Source organism: Rhodotorula toruloides, assembly GCF_000320785.1.
Source record: "Rhodotorula toruloides NP11 unplaced genomic scaffold Scaffold27, whole genome shotgun sequence".
NCBI classification, from domain to species: domain Eukaryota; kingdom Fungi; phylum Basidiomycota; class Microbotryomycetes; order Sporidiobolales; family Sporidiobolaceae; genus Rhodotorula; species Rhodotorula toruloides.
In genome coordinates, this window is record NW_015622987.1 from 196,588 (window position 1) to 207,701 (window position 11,114).

At 62.6% G+C, this 11,114-nt stretch overlaps 4 protein-coding genes across 4 annotated transcripts; 1 reads left to right on the forward strand and 3 right to left on the reverse strand.

Moving 5' to 3' along the window:
* Positions 1 to 208: 208 nt before the first annotated feature.
* Positions 209 to 1,141, reverse strand: RHTO_04336 (PAK-box/P21-Rho-binding domain containing protein; the record flags this gene model as incomplete). Its single annotated transcript, XM_016418003.1, has 2 exons — positions 209 to 751; positions 851 to 1,141. 2 exons carry the CDS (start codon positions 1,139 to 1,141, stop codon positions 209 to 211), a joined length of 834 nt encoding a protein of 277 aa, XP_016270680.1.
* A 274-nt stretch (positions 1,142 to 1,415) lies between these two features.
* Positions 1,416 to 2,610, reverse strand: RHTO_04337 (uncharacterized protein; the record flags this gene model as incomplete). Its single annotated transcript, XM_016418004.1, has 5 exons — positions 1,416 to 1,925; positions 1,999 to 2,040; positions 2,102 to 2,128; positions 2,296 to 2,437; positions 2,489 to 2,610. 5 exons carry the CDS (start codon positions 2,608 to 2,610, stop codon positions 1,416 to 1,418), a joined length of 843 nt encoding a protein of 280 aa, XP_016270681.1.
* A 136-nt stretch (positions 2,611 to 2,746) lies between these two features.
* On the reverse strand, positions 2,747 to 9,443 carry RHTO_04338 (endosomal peripheral membrane protein; the record flags this gene model as incomplete). Its single annotated transcript, XM_016418005.1, has 13 exons — positions 2,747 to 3,215; positions 3,273 to 3,396; positions 3,452 to 3,736; positions 3,791 to 3,858; positions 3,914 to 3,989; positions 4,048 to 4,186; positions 4,248 to 5,381; positions 5,445 to 8,153; positions 8,211 to 8,747; positions 8,801 to 8,965; positions 9,026 to 9,153; positions 9,217 to 9,283; positions 9,363 to 9,443. The coding sequence occupies 13 exons, from the start codon at positions 9,441 to 9,443 to the stop codon at positions 2,747 to 2,749; spliced, it is 5,982 nt and encodes a 1,993-aa protein (XP_016270682.1).
* Positions 9,444 to 9,857: 414 nt separating this feature from the next.
* RHTO_04339 (transmembrane protein 66) lies at positions 9,858 to 11,110 on the forward strand (the record flags this gene model as incomplete). Its single annotated transcript, XM_016418006.1, has 4 exons — positions 9,858 to 9,888; positions 10,008 to 10,241; positions 10,318 to 10,470; positions 10,554 to 11,110. 4 exons carry the CDS (start codon positions 9,858 to 9,860, stop codon positions 11,108 to 11,110), a joined length of 975 nt encoding a protein of 324 aa, XP_016270683.1.
* Between the last annotated feature and the right edge of the window lie 4 nt (positions 11,111 to 11,114).

The window sequence follows — 11,114 nt, forward strand, 5'->3', positions numbered from 1 at the left end:
TAGAGCGAGTTGCAAAAGTCGGGACGAAGCGGACACAGGAACATACTCGTGTGAAGGAGACCAGTGTGTATATCGGATAAGAGAGCTTACAGAGATAGTGCGTGATAGTCGTGTCGAACGAGTACATAGCTGCGCAAGGGGACGGCTACGCAGGAAACGAGATTAGGAAGGTCCCCTCAACAACGTTATTCACCGTCCAGCCGTTTCCTCAAGCGTCTCGCTCTGCCTCCCTCTTCAGCGCCTCCTCGATGTCCTTCAGCGCGCCCTTGAACGCCTTCGTCGTGTTCGTCTCGTACGTCGGCTCTTCCTCCTTCGCCTCGTCGTCCTCATCGCTGGTCTGGGTGACGGCCGCCTGGACCGTCCGCAATTCCGAAGGCGAGAAGAGATTCTGTAGAGCGAGCAAGCTGGACGACGCGGGGGCAGTAATCGCTACTGCAGGCGCAGGCCGGGCGACTTGCGGATTGTTGACTTCCCGAATGACGGACGGCGTGACGGGCGGCGGCGGTTTGCGCTTGATTGCGAGGTTGGCGGGAGAGGCTGGGAGGGAAGTAGGACGAGCCGGACGAGTAGGCGAGCGGACTGGTCGAGCGGAAGTTGGGCGGGAGGGAGAGGATGGGGCGGAAAGAACGCGGTTGCTTGCGTCAACCAGGGCGCGTTCTGATGCGAGGTCAGCTGGTGACAGATGTGTGGGTGCTGAGAGCCTGCCAGGCCGCTTGGGAGCAGAATTGGGCGACGCAAACGAGGGAGGAAGCTGCGAACGGAATTCGAGGTGTGAGGCAACTGTCTATTCCACAACTCGAGCAGCGACAGCTGTTCCACCAGTGCTCAAGGAGATCTGACAGTCACTCACCGGCGCAAAGTCAGCCTGCGGATCCCGCGCCCGCCCATGCAAGCCTTGCCCTGCGCTCGCCTCGAAAGCCTCGTCGACGCCCATATGCGCGACATGCCTAAACTCAGTCGGACTGCTTATCGACATCCTCGTCCTGTTCGCGCTGCCCTTGCCTCGTCGCGAAGCTTGCAAGGGCGGGAGGAGCGCTTCGTCGATCGAGTAAGGTGGACGCGACTGCGAGGGCGGCGCGGCGCCTCGCGGGAGAGTGTCGACGTAGCCAGACGGCGCGAGGCAGCTGAAGAGCAGTGGCATGGTGGAAAAGGGGGTGCAGGAGATTGTTGGTCGGCGGGAAAGCAGAAGAGAGATGAAGAGGAGCAGTTGAAGGAGAGGCGCGTGCGGGATGGCGCGGCGAAGGCGTGTGTCGCGATGCAGATGCAGGCGGCAGAAAACTAGTAAAGTCGCTGTAGGCTCTCTGCTACTCCCGCGAAGCCGTCGCGGTTCGAGGCAAAGCCTGCGACCGCTGGGAGCCTCTGCCTCACACCGAGGTGCGCGTGTCTGCCGGAGCGAAATGGGATTGCAGCACCTCCTACACCTCGCTTTCGACGCTGTCCGCACTGTCAGACGACGCCTCGCTCGACGTGTCGTCCGACTCCTCGCTCGAGTCGTCCGCCCTTCGCCGCGCCTTCCTCTGTTTCCGCTTGACCGCCTTCTCCAGCTCACCCAGATCTGGAGGCACTCCCAGTGCGTCTCCTACTGGACCCGCTGACCGAGCCGGACCCGCAGCGACACCCTTCAAGCCCTCCATCCGCTTCTCCCATTCCTTCGTTCCGTCCTCGTCCCGCTTCCTCGTCTTCTCCTCAATACTAAGCCCGTCCCTCAGTCTCCACATCAGATCTTCCTCTTCCCCACCGACTCCAAACGAAGACGGCGCGACGTCGCCAGTCGAAGCGCCGAGCGAGGGTCGGAAGAACTGAACTTCGACGCCGGAGAGGGTGTCGAGGAGCGACGGACTCAGAGCGGGGACAGTGCGGCCTGCTCGAGCCTTTGGCGAGGAAGGGGAGGAAGGGTCGAGCGAGGGAGGAGAAGGGAGGGGAGGCTGCGAGGCAAGATGGTCATTCGATCGCTGCTCACGCCGCGCCTTGCGCTCAACTCCGACGAAATATACTCACTGAGGAGGGCGCTGCTTGTGCTTCTGCAAGGAAGCGCTGAACCTGCAGTAGGCACGAGTTCAGTGAGCGCATTCAGGTCGAGGCGAGACTCGGGAGGACCTACTGCTTCGTCGGCCTCGTCATCGCCCGCCTGTCGCGTAGAGGATCGAATAAATGGTAAGCGATACGTTGCTCGCGGTCGGCCTTTTTCCAGACGGCGAACCCGTCGCAGACTGAAGTGCCTTGCGGCGTCGACGACCGGTCTGCCTGCACTTTGTCGCCGCGCGCTCGCCTGGAAGACGGAAGTTACTCACGCACCTCAGTCAGGCCACTCAACCTCCTGCTCAGCCGCCGCACCGGCATTCCCTTGACCGCAACCTGGACTCCTCGCTCAACCTCCTCTTTCGTCGGCGTCTCCAGCCGCCTCAGCCGGTCCTCCACAGTCTCTGACTGCCGTTCTCTGTGTGCTCGAGCATCAGTGTGGTCGCGCGAGGGGTTTAGACGAACGCACGGTGATGTGGGGCCGGGAAGCGATGAGGACGAGGGCTTGGGAGGAGACGACGGGGCGCGCAGAGCAGCAAAGCGAGCAGCAAGATCAGGTGGGAGGGCGTTGGTGTCCAGCGGGGACTTCATGGCGGGAGAGCGACAGGAGCGAGTGAGCGGACGAAGGGAGAGAGCGGGAAGAAGTCAAGTAGCGACAGCTTGCGATGCGAAAGTGCTTCAGGACAATCTACGACAAGGACACAACCGTACGACGCCCGCCTCAACCTCAGGCGAACGACAAACCAGCGCCAATCTCCTCCCCGACCAGCTTCAAGCACCTGAGCGCCAACTTGGCGACGTCCATCTCGTCCTCGTCATGTCCAACTCCGCCACGCCGTCTGCGACCAACGATGCCGACCTTGCACCCGGCAGGAAGGCCTTCCCACTCGACCTCTTCGTCCTCCTCCCGCAAGCCGACCGCAAATCGCTGCGGCATGTACGCCTGTACGATACTCGGCTCGCTCCGCGCCACCTCCAGCAGATCGATGAGGACACCGTGGAGCTCATAGAGATGGGCGAGTGGGGAGCGCAGCATGGCGTCGCGGACGCGGTCGCGAGGCGAGCTGGACGAGAGGGGAGTTGGCGAGGCGATGGCGGAAGAGGGAGAGGGCTGTGTCGAGGCCCAGAGGGTATCACGTGCGAGGCGGAGCGCGGAGAGTCGTTGCAGGACGTAGGTGAGCTCCTCTTGCCGGATCCTGCGTACAACTAGGTGTGAGTCTCGAGTCGCCGTTTCTCGAGCGAAGCGGACGCACCGAGGGAACGGCATCTTGCCTCGCAAAGGCGCATCAGCGATGTAGGTCTTGATGATAGCGGCGCAGCGGTTGAGAAGCGATGGCACGCTCAGAGCGGCGAGTCGTTGCCATGCTGGGTCGGAGGCTGCGAGCAATCGCCCGTCAGCGAGCGCTCGTAGTGAAGGGAAAGGTCCACTTACCCTTGTGGCCATCGCACACGAGGAACAGCATGTCCAGGCACCAGTACGCAAACCGCTCCTTGCGGTTCTCGACGATCTCGACCGTTGTGCCAAACATCTCGCCCTTGACCTGCTCGTCAAAGTCGAGGCTGAAGCGAGGCTCGACATGTGAGTCGGGGAACGGATCGGGCAAGTCGAGACGGTACAGTCGGGAAGCGAGTTGGAGGGCTTTGGCGAGTCGGCGGACGAGGTTTTCGGGGACGCGGGGAGAACCGAGGTGAGGCAGCACATCGTGCTCGAGCGATGCTGTATGCGGCCGTATTAGCTTGTGCATCGGATGCAGGAAGGACGCAGGCTCACCTAGGAGAGCAAGGTCGAACTCTTCCTCGCGATGCAGGTCGGCGCCGCGCTGCGTCGCCGAGTCCCGGCTGTTCGCGGGAGACTTAGCGAAAAATCAATGGCGAGAGAGCCGCCTGGACGCACCTCGAGGCAAGCAAGGCTTCCGCAAAACCCTCGACGAGCTGCGTCCACACAGCTTCCTCCGTCGGAGGCGGCAAGTCTGTGACACCAGGCTTGAGGTCAGCTGGCGCTTAGTCTTCGCTTTCCGAGCGGCTCACCGAGCGTCCCAAGGGCGGACACGACGTCGCGCACCGCTTTGAGGTAGTTGACCGTCGCCGTCTTCCAGAGAGGCTCGGCAGACCCGAACTTGGCCGGCGCAGGACAGTCGTGCTTGAGCCGCATCGGAAGCGTATACACCTACAGGGGGAGCGCTTGAGTAAGCGATCAACGCAGAGAAGCGGCACAAGAAGGAGCGAACCTGCAACATCCGTTCGACGGCGCCCTGCTCGTAGACGGACGGCTCGTCGCTGTACTTGCGGTAGAGCCACTGCACGTGCGGCATGACCTCTTTCGCTAGCGCAACGTACGTCACACGCTGGCCGCCCATGGCCATGCCGGATGCCGACGAAGTCTCGAACGGCGCGACGAACGCGAGCTTGAGGTACTCGCTCAGGTCGGAAAGGACGGCAGACGCGGCGCCGGGAACGTCGTCGAGCTTGATGACCGCGACGACCTCGAGAACAGCCGACTGCAGGGGCATGAGGCCGTCGACGTCGGCTCGGTAATCAGGGCTTCGCTGGTAGGTCAGGGTGGTCTTGAGAACGGCGAGGAGGCGTTGAATGCGAGAGAGGTCGAAGGTGATGTGCGGAGGAGTGTAGATCGGGAGTGCAACACGGACAAAGGCTTCGAGGTTGACCTGCGTGTAGATCTTCTCCTCGTTCGGGCCTGCGCGAGCGTTCTCCTCGAGGGCCGCGCCTACGTCGTCCCAGGCCTGCCATGCGACTTCCCACGACTTGCCGATGCGCTCAGCCGCAGACATGTCGAGCGAGACAGTGAGAACCTTCTCCAGTGCCTGCATCGCCGCAGTCGCTGGAACGGGTCGATCGCTGACGAACGAGTCCTTGATGCGGTCGACGAAAGCGGTCCAGATCTCGTCGTACCGTTCGACCATAACGAGTTGCGAAAGGTAGTCGAAGAAGACGTCGCCGAGGTAGCGCAAGGCGAGCGTGAGAGACTCGTCCCACTGCTTGTCCACCAATCGAATCGGCGGCGCATTCGGCTGCGGGACGGTTTCCTCGCTCAAGTCCTCGTCCTCCGCCGCGCCAGGGTCGTTGCGCCGTCGGATAGTCGATGTGATGTCGTCCACGAGCGGGAAGATGACCTCCCAGCAGCAGGCGTCCCAGGTCGCATCGTCAAGTGTCGAGCCGTACATCGAGATCGAGCGGAAGACGTTGGTGATCGCCGCGTCGCGCACTTCTTGCCGCGAGTCGCGGCAGAGGGCGAGGAGGTTGTGCAGCAAGAACATCCACAGCTCGCCGTGAGCGACTTCGCTGTCGCTCTGTTTCCGCTTCGCCTGGACATGGTCGGATACGCCCCAGATCAAACCTCCCGCCTGGAGAAAAAAGAGGCATTAGCGACAGGACTTTTGGATGAGGTGCGAGACCGCGAGACTCACGGTGAGGGCGACATTGACATCCTCCGCCTGCTTGCCGAACTCGGACAGCGTCGTGATGCAGTCGCGCAGTTCAGCAACGTCGAGCGCGTCCAGGAAGTCGGTGCAGATGAGCTGAAGGGACGGAAAGCTGGTCCGAACGAGGACGGCAGACTTGGCACTCTTCGCTCCTCCGTCGACGCCGAGGTTGAAGTACCCGTTCGCGCCTACGCTGCTACGCATAGGAGTCATTGGACCGACGCCATCATGCTCTGTGATCGTGTCGAGCGAGCGGCGAGGTGCGGATGGGACGACGGGCGAAGGCGGGGCGAAGAAGCTGGCGGTCGGGCAAGCGGTGCGGAGGATGTGGAAGATCTGGGTCCAGCCCGTGACGAACGAATGTCCGTTCGCTTCGAGGATTTTGAGGAGTGTATCGAGCGCGAGGCGGCGGATCTCGACGTCGGGAGCAAGCTGCAACCGGGGCGCAGGTTCAGCTTGTGCGGCAAGCGCGTCGAGCACTTGCGTCTGCCCTCGCTCCTGCAGCTCGACGTCCGAGGCGAGGTCGGAAGCAGACAGCGCCTTGATAGAAGCCGTGAGGACGGTCCCGAGTACGTCGGCGGCTTGCAGGCGGATCGGGGTAGAGGTCGAAGTCGAGTGAAGGACGAAGAGGAGATGCGAGGTGAGCAGCTCCCAGCCGACGTCTGGCGGTCGTTGGACGAGTCGCAAGACGTTGAGGAGTGCAACAGCGCCCAGCTTGGCAATACCGAACGATTTGTCGCCGCCCCTTGTCGAGGCGCCCCGACTCGTGCTAATCCCGCTCGATCGTCGTCGACTGCGGTCGGGCGTATCCAGCGGCGTCGTCGAGCCCGTGCTGCCGTCTTCGCTTCGGTCGTCGCCGCCCGCAGAATGCGCCACTGTTCCGTCCTCGGCCATCTGCAATCCAATCATCTCGCCGCTCAGGCGACACAGTGCACCGAGGAATTGGCGGAAGGCGCCGTCGTCGAGGTTCGTCGACACCTCAAACAGCTTGGCGATCGCTTGTTGAACGGCCAGCTCGTCCGCCTCGGTCGGAACAACTGGAAGAGCCGTCTGATCCGACGAAGCAGACTGTCCCGCGCCCAATCCGCTCGTCCCCGCCTTACTTGGCGTAGCGTGAGCGGCAGTCGCAGGCACCTGTGTCCGCTTCTTTGCGCTCTTGACGGTAGATGTCGCGCGGATAACGAAGTCGGCATTCTGCAGCGTCTCGAAAACGCAGAACCACGAGTAGCCGAGTGAGCCGGCGAGGTAGTGCGCGACCGACATTAGTGCTCGGAGGCAGGCGAGGTTGCGGGAGGAGAGGCCGACGGGGAGAGAGGCGGAGGAAGAACCGCCTGCGAGGAGGGCGAGCGATTCTGCACCCGCTGAGAGGACCGCTGTGGCTGCTGCAGCAGCGGACGAAGGCTTCGAGGCGTGAGAGGCGAACGGATCTTGCTGAGAGGCGATGTGAGAGACGACGGCGGGCGGCATGGCAAACTTGCAGAGCGAGGTGAGGAATGCTTCTCGAGGCGTCTCGAGGTTGAGGACGCCGAGGACGGAAGTGAAGTTCTGTAGTGAGGTGACGACGTCGGAGAAAAGGTCGTCGGAGAGGGCTGTGGCGATGAAGAAGGACATTGAAGCGAGAAGGGCTGGCCAGGCGGACTCGGCCATCGAGCGCACGACCCGAAGTGACGCGACGTGCGGATCTCGCTCGTCGAGGCGGTCCCAATTAAGAGCGGGGGGTGCCAGACCACGCGTCGTTTGTTGCCGCGCGACGACGTCGCCATAGGTCGCGAGTGTGAACGAGGCGAAGCCGTCTGCGAGGGCCGACAGGCACTGCAGGGCGAGGAGGAAGATGTAGGTCTCGGGGATCTGCGGCGGTTCGGCTTTGTCGAGCTGATCGATGCATTGAAGCTTCATTGACGCCGTCTGGACGTCGAGGCTGGGTCCGGCCGCCGCGCCTCCTGCCGCGGACACTGCACCTGCCGCAGCCGCTACGCTGCTCCCGACGACCGATCCTGCCGCTTGGGCAAGTCCGTAGCCCATTTCCATGGCGCTGTCGATAACGGCCGAGCCCGTGACGCCCGTCGAATTCGCCGCTGGACTCATGCCTGTCGATGCATGACCTGCTGACGACCCTGCGCCGCTCGAGAATACCGGTCCGAGTGACGAGCCGTACATGACCGCTGCGCCGACGCCGAGTACGGACGGCTTCTCCGTCGCGAGGCGATTGAAGGCGGTCATCATGTCGCTGAAGACAGTTGATCCGCTCGCCGGCGACGCCCTCCCCTTCCCCTTGTTCCCCGACCCACTCCGCTCCCCCGCCTCTCGCGTCGCCGCATCATACCGCTGGTAGACCTTCATCATCAGCCCAAAGTCGCTGCACAACCCACGGAAGATTTCGAGCGCGAGAACGCGCATCCACAGCGGACTGTTCTGACCCGCTGCGGGGCCGGCAGGGTGTCCTCCTTCGCCTTCGCCACGGTCGCCTGGTCCGATGACACGGACGAACATAGTGAGGAAGACTTCGGATTCGAGGGTGAGGAGGTCGGAGAATTGTTTGAGGAGGAGAAAGACGACGCGGGTTAGGCGGAGGGTGAGCGGGAAGGAGAAGGTGAAGGAGGTGGAGGAGCTGAGAGCCGAGTGGGGAGGCGAGGAGAGGAAGCGGATGAGAAGCGGGCAGAGGTGTGCGCGGAGGACAAGCAAGAGTTCCGGGTGCTGTTGCCTCAGGAGTCAGCTACTGTTCTGGTCTCCAACGAGAGAAGCCTCACGCACCGTCCGAACGATGCCACCAAACCCGCTGACGATGCTCTCCACCAACTCGAGCCCAAACGTCCTGCTCAGACTCCCCCATCTCAGGAAGCTCGGTTCGCCATCTGGAGCGCCCTCTCCTCCCGCACCCGCGATGAGCAGACACAAGTCTTCGAGGAGGAGGTACGCGTCCCTTGCTGCTGGCCGAAGCTTCATTGAGCGCGTCTCGTTCTGCGGCTCGGGCAGCAACGTCGCGCCAAACGCAGGCGTCTTCTGCGGTACCTCAGGCGACGAGGGCGCGTCTCCCGGCAGGTAAGGTTTCTTTCGCGCTATGGACGTAGCGAGCGAAGCGGCGCGGTCCTCCTCAAGAGGCGGGATATCGACGTCGAAAGTCGCGGCTGGTAGGGACGGGTCGTTCGGATCTGATGAGAAGGCGACGAGGGCGTCCTCTTCGCCTACGCGCTCGAAGACGAACATGAAGAGCTGGCGAAGGGTGGCGGAGGCGGTGGAAGCGACAACGGGGATCTTCGAGGTCGACAAGCGATGCGAGAGCTCGAGGGCCTGCACAGCGACTATCAGTACGTGCTCCGAGCGACAGAGACTCCGAGACGCACTCGACCCAACTCTTCGCCCTGCACCAGCTTGCCCGTGCGCGATCCATCCGCAGCAGGCGAGTTGGTCGTCAAGAGACTGCTTAGGATCTGCAGAATCTTGAGCTGGATTTCCACGCCTTGCGGAATGACCTGCTCGAGCGTGTCGAGAATCTGCTTGACGAACGTCTGCCAACGATTGAAGGATCAGCGAGCTTCACCACACTCGAGAGGGGACGGCGGACGAACCTTCGGCACCGCTCCTGCAACAATGAGCCGCTGCAGAGCAGACATGGCGAGCGCAATGACTTTCGCATTGCGAGTCGGCGAGGCGAGAAAGATGGGCTGATAGAGTGGGTGTTGGGAGGGAGGAGGATCTGCGGGAGGAGGAGAAGATGAGCGAGAATCCCGCTTTAAGTGTACCAGGAAATCCGACTCGCCTGCCCTGAGCTCTTCAAATGCCTGCTCTTTCGACTGCTTGATCAACTGATGCGCCTTGTCCGCCGCCTGTCCCGACAAACGATCGCGAATCCTTCGGTCAACGCAAGATCCTCGCTCGACGGCAGAGAGAGCTAGGAAGACGCACGTCGCGAACGTCCGAGTGTCTCCTCCCTGCCTCCTTTGCCAAGCTGGCGTAGTCTGCGGCCAGAAGCGCCGAGGACGCCATCCTGTCCCGGCGAGACGTGCGGGAAGCGAGTGGGGAGGCGCGGGAGTGTCGACGAGCGCGTCGTTCGCTGTGCGCGCGTCTGGCGGGGTCAGAGCGAGTCACAGAGCGAGTCTAGCACGGTCTAGCGCAGTCAAAGCGAGTTGTTGGCGGACGAGGAGCCGTCTTGCTCTCTCGTTCGCGGTTGTCGACAAACACGACCCTCGCTCGTCGTCCACAGCTCGTGCAGGCTCAGGATTGCTTTAGATGAACTCGCAGACATCGTTTACGCTTGCCACAGCCGTCAAATCAGCTCCGCAGTGAGGACACGTCGACTTGGGTTTCTCATCTCTTCCTGGCGAACAGCTTGCTCCATTGCTCTTCACCGCTCACTCTAAACTGCTGGAAGACGCGCACTGCTACTGAAGGAGATCGAGGATGGTCTCGACACGGTCTCAGCGGGTTCCACGTGCGTCCCTTCCTTCGTTCTCCGCCTTGCCTCATCCTTCCTCGCCACAAAGCAGGAAGACATGTGCATGGGAGGTGGTTCGCTTGAAGGGGCCTTCGGCTGACATATCTTTCATGCAGTCTCCTCGCTCACAGCCCTCACGCTCCACTCGAACCGCCGCACCGCCTCTCGCCGCCTCCCTCCCGTTCCGCAACTCACCTGCAAAGGCTCAGCATGCCGCAAGTACCAGCCCGACGTCGTTCAGTGCATCGCTGTAGGGAGCGACGGGGCGGGCGGATTGGAGTGGAAGTGCGAAGCGGATCTGCCGAACGGCGTGCGGTTTGGGGAGGTTGGCGTGAGTTGCGAGGGTTGGGGTGAGTCGGTGGTTCCCTTGTCTGTCGCGAACGCTTCACAGCGACTGGGCTGACTGTGTCTTGCCGATGCGCACAGACGGACCGGACGACCCATACATCGTTCGCGGTTCCTGCGGCCTGACGTACTCGCTCGTACGGTCCTCGGCACATCTTGAAGGCGAGGGCTTTGCCTCCCTGCCGTCGTGGTCAAAGTTGTACATGCCAGGCTCCGCCGGCTCGCTCTTCAACAGTAAGTCTCGCTTGGTTTCGAGCCTTTTCGCCCTTCCCCTTTCTTTCCTCTGCCTCTCAAATCTGACAATCTCTCCTTCACAGGCGGCTTCAACCTGCTCTTCTCGCTCCTTACACTCTACCTCGTCGCCTCCTTCCTCGCCAAGCTCCTCACACCCCTCTGGCGCCGCTTCCGCTTCCCCGGCGCCGGTCGACCCGTCGGCGGTCCTCACACTCCCGGCGGTGGTCACGGCGGCGGAGGCGGAGGCGGAGGCGGTTCCGGTCGACCACCTTTCCCTCCATCCGGTCCTCCTCCGCCTTACACGCCCGCGCCCAAACCCAACCCGAACGACGGCGCCCCGAACGCAGGCTGGAGACCTGGGTTCTTCACTGGTGCTGCGCTTGGATGGGCAGCGAACGCCTTGATGGGATCGACGAGGCCCAGGCGGATGGAGCCGGTCGAGTATGGGGCGTATCCGGGCATGGGGGGAGGAGGGTTTTGGGGCGGAGGAGGAGGAGGAGGGGTGAGGCAGAGGGGTTGGGGGATGGGCGGTACACCGCGTGCGAATGTGAAGGACTGGGACAATGACGACAGGGATCGAGGAGTCGGCACAAGCGGGATGAGGAGGAGTACCGGGTTTGGCGGGACGAGCGTGCGGTGAAGCG